General features: G+C 37.8%; 1 protein-coding gene and 1 non-coding gene across 3 annotated transcripts; both read right to left on the bottom strand.

The window, feature by feature from the left end:
• Positions 1-39: 39 nt before the first annotated feature.
• LOC112164735 lies at positions 40-10,394 on the bottom strand. 2 transcript variants are annotated; one of them, XM_040519669.1, is made up of 7 exons: positions 9,866-10,394; positions 9,551-9,694; positions 8,824-8,937; positions 7,772-8,291; positions 4,874-7,675; positions 949-3,732; positions 40-459 (listed from the first exon to the last, which is right to left on the bottom strand). In XM_040519669.1, exons 2-7 carry the CDS (start codon positions 9,672-9,674, stop codon positions 402-404), a joined length of 6,402 nt encoding a protein of 2,133 aa, XP_040375603.1. In that variant the 5' UTR covers positions 9,675-9,694; positions 9,866-10,394; the 3' UTR covers positions 40-401. The 2 variants fall into 2 exon arrangements, with proteins under 2 accessions (XP_040375603.1, XP_024156798.1); XM_024301030.2 differs by having other exon boundaries at positions 40-465.
• Positions 10,395-14,479: 4,085 nt separating this feature from the next.
• Positions 14,480-14,583, bottom strand: LOC112168602. Its single transcript, XR_002924361.1, has one exon. It is a non-coding gene; the product is annotated as a U6 spliceosomal RNA (small nuclear RNA).
• Between the last annotated feature and the right edge of the window lie 1,839 nt (positions 14,584-16,422).

A 16,422-nucleotide genomic window follows, 5' to 3' on the forward strand; every position in this document is an offset into this window, starting at 1 on the left:
TTACCAAAAAAATAGGGATGTCAACATGCTAATTTGGGATGTATGAAATAATTTTAAAAAATAATAATACTAATTCACATGACATGTCTACAAAGGGCAAAAAGATCCCAAAATTTGGACCAATAATATTGTCCTCATGGACAATCAATTGGACTTGCATCATTAACAAAAGCATATGTAAAAAACCGAAGGGAAAAATTACACTTATTCTGTACCCACATACAGCCAAAAAGGGCATGTCTAACACCATGCCCGTTGATGCCGTAGTTCTTAGTTGCAGAGCCAATGTTCACTTTTGTCATTACATGCATATTTCAGGAGTATTGCTGATTCCCTCTAAATTGTCTTCAGCAGGACCATGGGGTCCTAACTCTCTCCTCCTCCTCCTCCTCCTCAAGCTGCTACTTACTGTCTTCTTGGACGACCTCTGTGAATTTGATTTTTCTTCTTTTCTCTGCTCTGGCCCTTATAACCAAAAAAAGAAAAAAGACGAATTGAATAATCATTATGAATGATATCAAAGAAAAATGAATAAGCTAGTTCTGAACTCCGTTTTTTAAGTCCTTTAAAGTTGAATAGACGAACATCAGCATTAAGAAATCGAAGAGGATCTCCCTAACAGAATGAAAAAGATAAGACAATTGGAGTTTATGACACAACAAAATACCTTCTCAGGGGAATGTCCAAATGTTATTCCAGAAGCTAGTATTATTTAATAAGAAGCTTTTATATATTTGTCTATTATGGGAACTCTATATTTCCTTGGGGTACCAATAAATCTGTAATAATTAACCTTTTGTAATTGTTTATTATGGCATGGCCACAATTATTGAATTATATACAAGATCTAAGAAAACCAACATGACTCAGGTGGTGACCATTGTTGATCATCATTTCATACTTTGTTAAGAAATAAGCAAAAGAAGAATGATCTGTACAGCGACATACCTTCTCAATACAATGTCCAAATGTTGTGGATGTTTGGGTTCGACTTTGTTCCTGCTATGGAAGTCAGACGTTGAAAACTGGGGGCACCTCTCCACATACAAGTATTCCAGTAAAGGGCACTCAATAGCACTGCCTGTACTGCTGCAGAACCTTGTGAGTTGTGGAAGCTTTATTAAAGTTAAGTTCTTCAATTCTGGAAAAACAATCTTGTTGTCCACTGTGTCCTTACTTGCTTCAATAATATTGTCCAACATTGGGCAAAGCTCCACTGAAAGATCTTCCAAGTGCAAAAGACATTGAGCTACATCAGCTGTGAAGAGATTTTCCAGTTCAAAGCACCTGGAAACTACCAAACTCTGAAGATTCTGGAAGATTGCACAATGAGCAGGACCATTCCATATCTTTATTAGTTTCCCTAGATTCTCCAATCTCATTTCTATCAATTGTGTCAATATCATTTGTTCTGGCTCAAGCCCTTCACATCCAAAAACATATTCCAATTCATCTATCTCTTCACAAATCAGTTCTTCCAGATTTTGTAATCTCTGCAGCAACCGTGACGGTAGGAGTGCATCCACCAATTCATAGCAATGTTTCACCTTCAGTAACCTAAGATTGCATAGAGACCCAGGTGGCAATTCACCAACACATAACTCCTTCAGGCAATCCACTTGAACGAGATGCAACTCTTCCAAGTTCTGAAACACTGGTTCATTCCAAAAGCGTGTTACTGTGTTCATCAACATTTTCAAGTTCTCATTGGGGCCAATAACAGATAAATACTTCAGTGCATGTAATCTCCCACAGTCATATTCCACAAGAATGTTATCTAATCCCCAACACATTATATACTGCAGTTTCTCTGCTTTCATTGTCACCGCATTGATAAACCAACCTGGTAAGGCATTGATGGTTGTATCAAGAGTCAAGGCTCTTGTAAAAGCGGGTGAAGAACTTGAAACCAACGACACTTTTCTGATGGATGGGTCTCTGCTGATACAAATATCAAAGTTTACCCAATTTGGTTCAACCTCCACATGTTTAGGCAAACATTTAGCATCAGATATGAAAACCTTCAAAACATTTAGACATGACAAGCCAGTTAACTCATCAAACGCAACAATATTTTCTTCTCCTGCTCCCTCAACTTTACTCCCCCAGTCTGCAAAATTACACTGCATGTATAGTTCCTCTAACAAATTAAGGTTGCATATCACTTCAGACGGAACATTATCAACATAATCACCAGTGATGTCTAACATCCTTAGATGGCTCAAATCTCCTATTTCTTTTGGCAGTTCCACAAGAGGAAGTTCTCTCATACTAAGAATCTCAAGTTTTTTCAATTTTCCGAGTATGGATATGTTATCTATGGTTGACAAGCAACCATCTAGATACAAGGTCTGGAGGTTGATCAAGATATTGAATGATGTGGGTAGAAAAGAAATTCTGGTTCGGCTTAGATCTAATACCCTCAACACATTCGGACTTTGAAAGAAATATTCTGGGATCTCATTCAACCAAACATTACTTTGCAGAAACAAAATAAGGAGTTTCGGACATACCAACTCTTCAGGAAGCTTGCAAATTTTATTCATAATTAGTGAAATAGCAGAGTAGCCTTCATGTGCACTAATACTTGGCCATTCCTTTAATTGACAACCAGCTTGTACAAAAAACAGTGGGCCATCCTCAGACAACGAAATCCTTATGGCCACATCCCGAATGACATCATGCATCTTTACACATCCGTCCTGTTCAGTTTCCAAAAGCAAGCTACAGTCTTTAAGGTACTTGACCACCAAATGTGCAGTTACTCTGGCATCTTGCATTGTGCAGGAATCTTGAAACAATCCTTTCCCCATCCCATACTTTAACAACTCTTCAATTTGGATATCATAGTCTTCTGGGAAGAGGCAACAAAGCAAGAAGCATGACCTGGCATCATCAGATATCAAGTAATCATAGCTTAATTTTATACAATTGAACACAACTTTCCCATCTTCAAGGCTGGCAGGTTGAGAAGCCTCTAGTCGTCGAGCCGCTTCCTTCCAGTCATCCAAACACTTATCACCAAGTGCCTTCGCAACTGCTATCAACGCAACTGGAAGACCAGCACATACTCTAGCTACCTTCTTTGCAACATCACACAAACTGGTCGATTCAAAAGACGTTCTTGCTTTGTTCACAAATAAGGTCCAAGAATCTTCTTCTGATAAGACATCAAGAGAAATGTTTGATTGGCATTCCATGGCATGACAGACATTCTGTGTCCTTGTGATGAGTAGGACTTTGGAATTGCATCTTTGAAGCTCGTAGTAGCTGGGAATTCCTATATTTGACAAATCTGTTCTCTCCCAAATGTTGTCCAAGATTACAAGGATCCTATTTCCTCTCCTTATCCTCTGCATCAATCTACGAGCTCTTCCAATTTCTGTCTCCTCCTCCAATATAAAGCCCAACATATCTGCCAATGTGCCTTGAATTTTTCTCAAGTCAGGGTTTTGGGATACAACAGCTGAAATCACCTGATGAAACATCCCATTATCCCGAACTTCTGCACAAACATGTTCAACCATGGTTGATTTTCCAACTCCTCCCATTCCGTAGACCCCAATGGCTGTGACCTCATCAGCTTCTAGTGCCTTCATAACCTTATTCATGGCCTGTCTTGTTGCTTCAAATGCTTGAAAATCTCCCATGGGCATTGTAAACTCAGTTTCAATAGGTCGTAATGTACTGAACACAGATTCCGCAATGGCTTCAATATGTTGTCCTTCAGTCCTACAAAGATGAATTAAGGTTCAAATAATAATCAGGTATATCAACAATAAACCCAAAATCACAATTACAACTCTTGGTAATAAAGACAGCTTATGAATTAACGGCTATATGAATAATGGCATTTAGACTTCCCAAAAACATGCCCAGTTGAAACATTGCATCAACACTAAGCCAGGTTGCTTTAGATTTCCTTGTCCCTGTCTCACAGTAGAAGGTTGGCTGAGTATTGGCACCTTCAATCAAATTTGCAGATGAGAGATCAATTGGTAAAGATGAAGGAGGTGGGCAGGATAGAGGTGTAGTATTGGGAATATACAAGATTTAGGATGTTTGGAATAGAGAGAGGATTGAAAAAGAAGATTGGTTGATCATTACAAATGAAAATTAAGAATCAAGAATGAAACAGAAGGTTATTTAAGATTTGTTTGATGGAGAAATCTCTCTCCCCCTCTAAAATGAGAAGACACTTTTTCATTCACATTCAATTTTTTTTTTTTTGTACCTTAATTACACTTGAAGAGTAAAAAAACCATTACTAACAATTCATGAGGGACAAAATGTCAAAATGCAATAAACACATGATGAAAAGTAAATCAAAAATTAAAAGCAAAACAACCTTCGACCACTCATTGCCACACATATCAGGTGTGGTTGTACTTTCTAGTATAATATTATGTTTAAATGTTGAAACTTCCAAAAAAGTAATTTGTTAAAATAAAGTCAAAAGAACACAGTGGAACAAGACAGAGGCTCCATGTTTTCTCCACAGTCTCACACCCTCTCTTTCCTACTTCTCCTAACTGTAAGGTTTCATATTTTTTTTCTTTAATTCATATTAAAAAAGAAAAACAAGAAATGGATCTTTAATTCATATAAGAAGCCTTTATATATTTGTTTATTATGTGGAATTCTATATTTCCTGGTGCACTAACACATAATAATTAACATTTTGTATTTGTTAATTATGGCATGGCCACTATTATATACAAGACCTAAGAAAACCAACATGACTCAGCGGCGACCAATCTTGATCATCATTTCATACTTTGTTAAATGAAAAAGCAAAACAAGAAAATGAAAGACAAATTATACGATAAAAGAAAAGACAACTGATGTAAGTTTACGCCAACGTCTGACATACCTTCTGCCAAGTAGACCAAAGTAATGTAATTTATCGTTGACTTGGACTTGGTTTTTGCTCTGGAAGTCAGAAGCAGAGGCTGTAAACTGGGGGCACTCCTTCACATACAAGTGTTCCAAGGAAGGACACTCGATATCAATAGTAGCACCTCCACTGTACAATATAGGAAGTTTCTCTAAACCCAAGTTCTTCAATTTTGGAAGAATGATCTTCTTGTTGTTCACTCTTTCCGTGCGTACTTCAATTAGTCTTTCCAATAAAGGGCAACTGTCTACAAAAAAGTCTTCCAATTGAAAAAGAACTTGAGCAGTATCAAACGAGAAGAGACATCCTAGAAAGTTGCAATGACAAATGAACAAACTTTTAAGAGCTTGGAACATTGCACTTGGACCTGGACCGTTACATATGTTTCTTATAGCAGGTAGATTGATAAAGGTCATCTCTCTCAGTTTTGATTGCTCTGGCTCAAACCCTTGACATCCAAACACATGTTCCAGTCTAGACATATCCCTACAGATTATGTTCTCCAGATTTGGCAATCTATGTAACAATTTTGATGGTAAAAGAATATTCCCCAAGTTAGGACAATAATGGACCTTCAATAACTTCAGATTGTATAGAGACCCAGGTGGTAATTTTCCAACACATAACTCTTTCAAAGAAGTCACACACTCCAAATGCAACTCTTCCAAGTTCTCGAACACGGGTTTAACTGGAACCCATGTTATAGCATTCATCAGCTCTTCCAAGCTCTCACTGGGACCAATAATAGAGAGATGTTTCAGCATATGTAACCTCCCATGGTGATATTCAACAAGAATGTTATTTAACCATTTGCAGTTTACGTACAGTAGCTTCTCTGTCTTGACTGTTACCTCATGGACAAACCAAGCTGGTAAGGCACTAATTCTTGTGTCAAGACTCAAGGATCTTGAATCTTTATGACTGTGTTGAAAGCCTTGATTACTTATGTCTCTCGTAATGTCTCTGCTGCTTGTGTCCCCACTAATACAAATATCAAAGAACAACCAATTGGGATAAAACTCAAGCTCTTCAGGGATGCATTTTGCAGGTAGGGAAACCTTCAAAATATTTAGACATGTTAAGCCAGTTACCTCACCAAAGCCAATATCGGTTTCTTCTCCTTCTCCTTCAACCTTCCTGACCCAATTCCCAAATCGAAATGGCATGTAGAGTTCTTCTAATCTATGCAACTGCGATATCACTTTTGATGGAATTTTGCTAATAATTCCATCAGTAATGTCCAGCATCCTTAGATTGATCAGATTCCCTATTTCTCTCGACAATTCTTTCAAAACATTTCCTCTCATACTAAGAATCTCAAGCTTCTTTAGTTTTCCAATTAAGGAAAAGTCAATCAGTCTCTGGCAAAAATCTAGATATAAAGCTTGGAGGTTCATTAGGAGACTGAATGATTGAGGAAGTTCTGTAATGCTGGTGAGGCTAAGGTCTAAGACCCTTAATTCATTAGGACTTTGGAAAAAAGTTCCTGGCATCTCATTTAAATCAGCATTCTGCTGTAGTAATAAAATCTGGAGTTTTGGACATACCAGCTCTCCGGGTAGCTTGTGGATATCATTGTTCATTAATGAGATTGCAGAGTAGCCTTCATGTAATTGATGTGGCCAGCTTTTTAAACCACACCCAGCTTTTACCAAAAACCCATGCCCGTCTTCAGATTTTGCAATATTCAGGGCAGCATCCCGAATGACATCCTGCATCCTTACACACCCCTTTTTCTCACTATCCAAAAGCAAGCTAAAATGTTTCAGGTACCTTACGGCTGAATCAGCTGATGCTCTAGCTTCTTGGATTGTCTCGGCATCCCGAAACAATCCTTTCCCGATTGCATACTTGAACAAGTCTCCTATTGGGATGTCATAGTCTTCAGGAAATAGGCAACAAAGCAAGAAGCATGACTTGGTATCTTCATCTTTCAAGTAATCATAGCTTAATTTTATACATCTGAATGCCTCTCCTTCATGTTCAGGATTGGCAGATTGCGACTTCTCTAGTGCTCGAGCTGCTCTTTTCCATTCCACTAGTTCTTTACCTCCAAGTGCCCTTGCAACTGCTATCAATGCAATCGGTAGACCAGCACATTTACTAACCACCTCCCTCGCTACATCATAGAAAACAATCGATTCAGAGTCTATTCTTGCCGTTTTCACAAACAAGGACCAAGAATCTTGTTCTGATAAGATATTGAGATGAATAATTGCTTGGCATCTCATCTCATAACACACATTCTCTCTCCGTGTGGTGAGTAGGACTTTGGAATTGCACTTTTGAAGCTCCTTATAGCTAGGTATTCCTATGTCTGACAAATCCATTCTCTCCCAAATGTCGTCCAGGATTATAAGGATCTTTCCCCTTCTCTTTATCTCCTCACTCAATCTAGCTGCTCTGCCAATTTCTGTCTTCTCATGTAATTTGTAGCCCAGCTGCCCTGCCAATGTGCCTTGAATTGTTTCCAAGTCAGGGCTTTGGGATACATCACCGATAATCACATGATGAAAAATTCCACTTTTTCGGGCATGTGCACCGACATGTTTTACCATGGCTGTCTTTCCAACGCCTGCCATGCCGTAGACACCAACGGCAGTGACCTCGTCATCTTTTAGCGCCTCCATAACGTCATCCATGGCTTTTCTTGTTGGTTCAAATAATTCAAAACCTCCTGTGTTGATTTCAATAGGTTGTACTATTTCAATTTCCAAAACAGATTGTACTTTACTGCACACAATTTCCACAATGTGTTCGAGAAGATCTATATCAGTCCTACAAGGAAGAATTAAGGGTCAAATAATCGTCAGCTATATTAATAAGTACAAGTATAACTCTTGGTAATTGAGATGCTACTCTCATGACGCTTACCTGTAATTCTGTGTATCAAACCCAGCAAAGTCGGCCACTTTTCTTAAAGCATCTCTCCACTGCTGGACCTTTTTCGATTCGTATCGCCCAGACCTTTCATGCTTGGCTAAAGCATCCTCAAAACTCCCCTTTTGTTTTCTTACATGACTAGGGCCAACCTCATAAAAAACTGGAAGAATTCTAGGGCCGTCCTCCATGAACTGACAAATCTTTGTAAGTTCATCCAAACACCAAGCAGAAGAAGCATAATTTTGAGACAGAACAACAATTGCGAACCTTGATCCTTCAATTGCCTTTAGGAGAGTGGGAGAAACATCATCCCCTACTTGAAGATCTTGATCATCCATGAATGTCTTAATTCCACTCCTCTGCAGCCGATCGTATAAATGGGATGTAAAACCCCTTCGAGTATCTACACCCCTGAAACTCAAATACACATCATACTTCCACCGACCAGCTGCTGATGATAGTTCAGCTGATGAAGGAAGAGAAGCATCAGCTTTTCGAGAGAACCAGGCCACTGAAAACAACCAAAAGAAAAACCGAGGTGTCAACAACAGGCAAAGAAACCAACAGTAAGGGGAACAATGGAAGAGAGACTATCTAATACAAGCATATTGTCTACACAGACAGCCCCAAATCTTATCGTGTCTTTGTTTACTCAACTAGTTGCATATTGTTTATATTTTCAACCATAGATCTTATCGTGTCTTCAATTAAATATGGTGCAACTAATCGTTGCTATTCAAATTATACAAGACCCTTGTATTGTATAGAAACTTAATTTATTTGCTGATATTGCCATTGGAATCTTGTTACTGGAGTGCAGAAACTTAATTGAGTCCTTGATTATTGTTCTATACAACAAATCCATATTGAAAGGAATGTGGTAGCAGATCTGGGGCTCTGCAGATTGCCTACCATCCCAAGCTTTATTACCCAAGCAGTTTTGGATGACATTGATGGCTTTGTGAGGCTTGTGCCCCCATCTTTGTCAAAAAGAAAAAAATAAAAAAAACATTCCTAGAATAATGAAGAGTTGCATTACATACCATCTGAGCTGACCATTTCTGAATCTCGAGAAAAATGATCTAATAATTGATTCACTGGAGCTGATTCAATGGTTAAGCCCTCACTTCTTTTCTCATTTCTTAATCGATTTTTTGCTGCATGCAGGAGAATTGTTTAGAAATGTACTCACAATTATGGAGTTAAAAACTAATAGGAATTCATAAGAACCTTTCTTTGATGAGATATATCAAAGCTAATTTGGTAGTATCGACAGAAGGAAATTAAAAGAGGTGGAAAAATTGGTCTTGTAAATAGTTCACTGGTACTACATCCACAATGTTTGATGAGACCCCAACCTTGATCACCCTCTCAAAAAGGAAGATAGAAACAAAAACTAATAGTTCATAATTATGGAATGACATGCTAATGCAATATTGTCTTACATATAAAGTTTTAAACTACTAATACAGTCCAAGAAGACAGCAAGTCATCAATATCATATGAGAAATTTCTGACAAATATATCGAGACCTAGTTGGTTCAATCGTATTTTCCACAATATAAGCAAATAATGAGGAAAACTTGACGTATTCTAAAATCTTTGGTGCCATGTTAAGCAATTTCCCTTAATCTTTGAACCTAAAACTCCAATCAATAGCTGGATAGCTGGAACCTACCCTCTACTTGCTTTTTGATAATTGTAGACCATTGTTTGTAGTGAGAACTAAACAGAGTAGACTGCCAGAGAATAATGTGCGAATTGATTTACCTTGGAGAATGGCACCACATCCACCACACTCGTAAACCTGAGAATCCGGCAACTCTGGTAGAAGCAGCCGACATTTAGGACATTTGACTAATCGGACTTTAGTAGTGACTTCCTGAGAATCCATGAGGCTTCCCTGCAAAGAAACTACATAATGGCATGCATCCGATATGAGTTAATTCCAATTGAAAGACAATGATCCACCTCAATCATTCATTGGCAATTATCGATGAAATTTCGAATTCAACTGTTACCAAAAAAAAATAATAAAAGTTCTTAAGAGGAAAAATAAGAATATAGAGGGGAGCAGCAACGTACCTGAACTGTGGTGTTGTACAGATACGTGAAAAGGGACGGAGAGACTGGAATGCAATTGCTAGTGTTGGTACACGGTAAAGAAGGGAATAGCGAGTAAATCCTGCTCTGAAAATATCTGATTCGCATTAGACGAAGACGAAGATTACCGGACTTTTCGGTTACCGAGAGTTCGATATACCGAGCTCAACAGTCGGTTTCGGTCGGTATTGAAAACTCCGATCGTTGGAATTTGGAGGCGGCAAATGATTCCCGGCTATGAAAGAAGAAATATGTATATAGAGGTAGCCTCAGATCTGTAGATCTTGAGGTTCGTGAACCTCAGAGTTGTAAGCCAAGTGAAGGAGATAAGGATTGCAGTATGAGGAGAACGAAGAAAGAAAACAGAGGTCGAAGGCTCGAAGAACTGAAGAAGAGACAGAAGAAGAAAAATAGACTACAGAGGAAGAAGAAAGAGAAGGTCGCAGCGGGGCGTGACTACCCATTCTAGGCCCGATACGACCCCAAACATTCCACCAAAGATTTTCTTGCTCATCTACCCAAACTAATAGTGCAACGGCCCTTTTGGGCTCTGAAAATAAATAAATTACAAACCGTGCCACTACCCTCTAACACCACAACTTGATTAGTTTTCTTTTCAGTTCTCTCTCTCTCAAAAGTCAAAACCGTTTGAAACTCTCCCTCCCCCCATTGCTAGCCGATTCTCTCTCTCTAACTATGGGTAATTGGGTAAACGACCACGATACTCATCGAACACCGATGATTCAGATTCAAGGTCCGGCAGTGGTTATATTTTCTCTGACTTCAAAAATATCGAAAGAGGTAAAAATTGAATTTCCGACTTCGTTTATCAAATTTTCAAGTTTTCTACGGAATCGATTACTTATATCTTCGTTTTAAACTTGTTGATAGCCTAAATTTGGTTCATATCTGTGAAATTTGTGAAATAGATTTTGCATATTCGAAAATATGTGAAATCTAGGATTTCTGGTGCATATCCGTGAGATACTGGTGTGAATGTTGTTTTGTACTTATAAACTGTTAATTGACTAAAAATGGAGGCTTATTAAAAGCCTATTATGGAGTCAAAACAAGATTATTACCCTCCAATAATATGTCTATTGATGGGCAATTATCATTGCGATGTTTATTTTGAAAGCCTAAGGAGGTATGTTAGGTGGTGTAACAGTTATTGACATCCAATAATGTGTTTTTTGGTGGTGAGTAATAAGCGAGAGCTTGACTTTGAAAATCTAGGGTTTATATGTTCAAATATGTTAAAGAATATTGACATATATATATATATATATATATATATATATGTTGTTTTGTGTTTATTAAAGTACATTAATCTGTTATTGATTGAAAATAAAGATTTTTTTTTTTGTGATCTATTGGTTGCCCCCAAATAATGTCTTTATTGGGTGTCAGTAATCACATAAACTTTGGAAGAAGATTGTCCAAAGCTAAAAAATAAGAACAAAGGCACTCATGCCAATGCGGCGTTTAGTGAGGATGAGTCTGATTTCGTTCTCACTATTGCATCTAATTGTGTTGCATCTGCTGCTGAACCTGATTCATGCCGTATTGCTAAACTTCTGCCTATATTTAACCTTTCTAAAACATGTTACGTAAAGCTATTTTTGTTAAACCTTTTAGATCTTGGCCTAAACAAAACAACGTTTAACCTGCAAATTACTCTGTTTGATTGATCATATGTACTTGTATACAAACATGTGAAGATATATACTTGATTTTGACTTATGGGCACATATATTCTTTTTTCTTTTCTTCTTTGGTCTGGAAATACTTCAATTAAAGGCTCAAAAGAGCGCAAAAGAGTACAGAGATCAATACGTACGTACAACACAATAGCATTAAGGAACACAAACCAGCTAAGCTATACTGATAACACAGGAAGGAGTGAATTTAGTAAAGGCACTAAAGGAGGCTAAGGCAGTCTATCAACCAATGTGTGTGTGCGTGTGTACGCTCGCGCGTGCGTGTGTGTGTGAGTCTAGACTCTAGACTTCATTGTATTACTTTTGGTCATTACTCATAAGAGTTAAGTATCTATCTATATTACAAGATACACATGCAGGAAACGGATTTTCACCACAAGATAGAGGAGCGAAAATTGGGCTTCCTAGCAAATTTTTTTCTTTTGATGAATGATATTTCTTTTTCTTCACACCAACAATCCAGTTAATTCACAATTAAAAGGTTTCCTGTATTATATATCAGATCCTCGGGAGCAACTCATCTCCCAATTTGTTAGAAAGGAGCTCAGAAAGTTTTGCATTTGAAGCCTTGTCAAGGGCTCCAAATTTCCACATAACATGAAGTATGTGCATGACAAACTTGCATCATCATGGATATGAAAGACTGACATGACAAACTTGTACCCAAAAGTAGTAGACTGAAACCAAAGAATCGATGAACTGACCTAGTACTCAATCATGAGTAAATCATGTTACTAACTGAAAGCACATCTAATATTATTACCCAAGAAAAAAGTACAGACATTACTTATTCCAGGTGAATGGTAGTGTACATGAAATTACCATGTTCATTTATTAGGCCTCCTCAGCAGTGGCCGTCGTAGGAAAGGCAGTACTGATGAGGATAGCCTATCCATGATAAGGAGCAAAAACCTGCTATAAGAAGCTGTAGGAACCAGAGATATGAGGGAGTTCCCCCTGCCAATAAACATTGGAATTACAGTGGAGTACCAAATGTCCAAAAGTTAGATCTAAAGCTAACATAAAACAGGAATCCAATAGACAATCATAGAATCTTGCAAATTAAGCTAAAGACCTCTTTTCATTGGTACTTGCATGATTAATGAAGGGGTATTAAAAAGGAATTGCAACAATCAAACAGTCGAACCATCTTCTATTGTACATTGAGCTTTTACAAATAATCTGTTTTTGTTCCACAGCATCGGTCAGGTATTTGAATTGGAACTTAAGAGTAACACAGAACAACTACAATGATGAGAGCACGAACTAGTTAATGATGTTACTAAAATTTCAGGACAGAGATAAACAAAGAGAAATTCTGAGAATGAAAAATGCAGACTTTAGAGATACGTACACATTGGTAAAAATGTGCTTGATCATAACGGTGAGCATATCAAGTATCACTTCATTAATGGTAGGAATTTTATGAGATGACTGTTGGACTCCCTTTAGTCATTTTTAACGTCGTGATACTAGATCATCAACCTTGAATATAATGACAAACCAGTGAAAAAAATCTCAATATCAACGTACTCTAAGCGAACTCGTGATAGAAAATTAATGTTGATAGCATAATGAGTGAAGTATATGCTGAAATTCTATTTTTCCACTCGTGTAGCATAAAATGATCTCGCTACGTACTTTTGTTATCCGCAGCGGGAAAACAAATTCACTTGAAAACACCACTGCCTGCAGTTGCAATTTTATATGAACCAAGTACTAGGACATCGGGTGCTAAACAGATCGAAGCTACATTTCAATCTGCCGAGTTCCAGGGCACAATGATCTACACTAGAAAAAATGAAAACATAAAAATGCAGCAATGAAATCAGACAAATAAGGTGTGGAAAAAACCTTCTGTACCAAAATCTACACTCGAAAGAGCAGTACTCTATCTGATTAAAGTCATGCATCACGTACAATTTCATCAACCTGCACCCACATCCATACAAAATTAAAAGAAAGCAACTCATCAAAATCGCCTTCTTTTCTTCACTTGCCAACTTTTGGTCTTTAACCAAGCAATGTATTACTATTTCAAGGGTTGTACAGTTGTACTATACGATTGATTTGGAGTTTCATACTAAAACCCAAAGATACAAGGATTTGTAATACAAGTCTCAGATCAAAAAGTGAAGCAATACCAATATAAGCATATATAGGGAGCCAGATGCCAAAGCGAAACCCAAAATACCATCAAACAATACTATCCACCAGGTTCTGTATACTTTGAAACCAATAGAAAGAAGAACTGAATCCAAAGTTTGATTAGAGTTTGTAGATTTTGGTACAATAGGAATACACAAAAGCAAAGGTAAAGGAGCATAATTGTAGAGCTTTGGAGTGAACCAGCTACAGTACTGAGAGGAAGTTGGCGGAATTTCAAATGAGAGAGGAGGAAGGAGACAACCACAGGCTGCAGGAAGAAGCGAGTGATCTCCACGCGCGGAACCGGAGCGTTCAGTGAAGCTGAGCGGCCACCTCTTCGAATGCGTCTGCGCGGTCTTTGCTCGGTTGGCAGGTTGGCACTACGTACGGAGCTATTAAATTTGGGTGGTCGGGTTCCTCGAATGACCCGACCCATGTATTTGGGCCTAGTCTATTTTAAAAACTGGGCCATTGTACAGTTTGGTCAATAGTGGGTGGGCCCAGGCCTCATGGTGCCAGAAGGAGGGAGGAGATCAACAGCCCTAATTTTCTGTAATTCAATTTCGTCACCTATTTAATGTAGCGAAATTTGTTTAGTGAGAAAGTTTTTTTTTTTTTTTTTAAGAGGATCAAATGATTTCACTCATATTCCTATAGTGACTTGAATCCAGAACATGGATCCTAGGTAGTGGGCGCCTTAACCACTGACCTAACACCACTTCGTCAAAAATATTTGGACCATTTCTCAATTTATACGTGTCATGCTTGCGCAGGGGTCATGCTAATCTTCTCTGTATCGTATCAATTTTATCGGATGTCCCCGAAGATGATCAATTTTGAAGGGAGTGTACAAAATTAGGTAAGGTAAGAAATAAGACTCTTTCTTGTATTTAATCAGTCAATCACCATATATGTGTGAAAAAAATTAGGATGTGGTCTATCTTGCTCTTCTTTTTGCTTTTCCCTTTTTGTTGGGTATTTATTTTGTATAATGGAAATTTTCATCGGAGAGAATCTGACAGGACCCGCTCCGGATTTCACCCCGAAATCCGAAGTGGCCCTGCGGGGCCCACTTTAAAAGAAATTCTACCAAAAATTTGGCGGAACTTCCTCTAAAAGTACGCTACCCAAAACCTGTAGGAAAACATTTACACCTCTAAAACATTCATCCTTATTCTCCTTGAGCCACCTGCTCTCCAAATCACAACTCCAATTTCACATATAGTTGTCTCCACCCCAATACAATATTGATCCCACAGATTATCAGAGCAACACTAACCCACTAGGTAACAACGAAAACAAAAATAGAATGAGTACGCAGAAGCAAAGCTGTTGGCTATCCTCGACTCCATGTACGCCCGACCTCAATTAACCTAGCCTGCAAACTGGGCATTTGAAACCGAAGGGCCCAGAGGAAAAATATTGAAAAACACGTTAGTGTGAGTGGACAAAATAAACAACTAGCTAAATAATTTAAAAGAAGTAAAGTTGTAATACTTTCCCGCATTTATTTAAATTTATAAAACTTCGATGCATGCAACGTTTATAAAACATATTTCTTTAAACCAGGAAACTGGAAACTATAACTCAAACCTGCTGAGTATCGTATCATCGGACTAGACCCCACTAGCCCAGAAGTAATATAAAGGTAGGGGAAGAAGATAGTCATAAGAATGAGCCTCCCAGGCTCGGGTGATACTCCTGTTATATACCCACACGCCACTAAGTGTAGCAGTTAGGATACTGGGCTTCAGCATTACTATCACAAAGACAGTAACCAGCGCCACAAAAGCAGACGGGTTTCGGTGATCCCATCACCTCGCCACAAAGGCGGAAGATCAATGCTAGCAATGATAATAGTCACCCAAAGTATGGCAAAAGAAAATCCAAAAACCATATAAATCCATAAAGCTTCCCCAACTCTCGCAAGTGAATTTCCAACGACGTGTCCCACACGCCAAGATAATCTCAAGTCAATAGCAGAACGGCGAGATCAAACAAAATCATAATTCTCAAACCGAAATCATTACTAAGGCATTCCCAATGCCAAAACCAAAGATCGAATAAATAAACAAGAATTAATTCCATCAAAATCCCATTTCGAAAATCTTTCAGAAATCTCAAATCGACAAATAGAAACATAATATAAATAGTATAATTCCGGAAATCACCTCGGAAATAATTCGTCGAAAATCATGCTTTCAAATAAAAGTCATATATCAGAGATACTTATCGAAGGCTCAAAATCCATTTCCGAATCATAATTGAAAATAATGTATAATTAATCTCTAAAAATAAATCATATTTCCGAAATTAAATCATAAATCCAAATCCGAGCATAATAAGTTCATATCCGAAAGTCATGGAAAATCAATGTCAAATTATAATCCAAGACAAAATATCATGCTCGATAAATAAAATGATAATTAAATAAACCAATAATTTCAAAATAAATGCATGCATCATTTACTTAAAAACAAAACTCCACTCACAGTTCTATTCCGACGATCACGTATACGAGTTCCTTCATCGAGCAAAAGCTCGGTACCTCATCCTGTACACAATTATTCGTACATAAATAATTACCGGACGGAAAATAATTTTACGATAATCAACAATTAAGTCTCAAAACCCAAAACCTCAACTTCTCCAATTCTCTTCCACATCCAA

This window comes from Rosa chinensis, chromosome 5 (assembly GCF_002994745.2).
Source record: "Rosa chinensis cultivar Old Blush chromosome 5, RchiOBHm-V2, whole genome shotgun sequence".
In the NCBI taxonomy this organism is placed as follows: domain Eukaryota; kingdom Viridiplantae; phylum Streptophyta; class Magnoliopsida; order Rosales; family Rosaceae; genus Rosa; species Rosa chinensis.

Excerpts from the sequence above, each read along its gene's own strand:
- LOC112164735 (XM_024301030.2), bottom strand. The coding sequence starts at position 9,674 with ATGGATTCTCAGGAAGTCACTACTAAAGTCCGATTAGTCAAATGTCCT. Across the intron at positions 8,938-9,550 it reads ATGTGGTGCCATTCTCCAAG|CAAAAAATCGATTAAGAAAT; the intron begins GTAAATCAATTC and ends TCCTGCATGCAG. Across the intron at positions 8,292-8,823 it reads AGAAATGGTCAGCTCAGATG|TGGCCTGGTTCTCTCGAAAA; the intron begins GTATGTAATGCA and ends GGTTGTTTTCAG.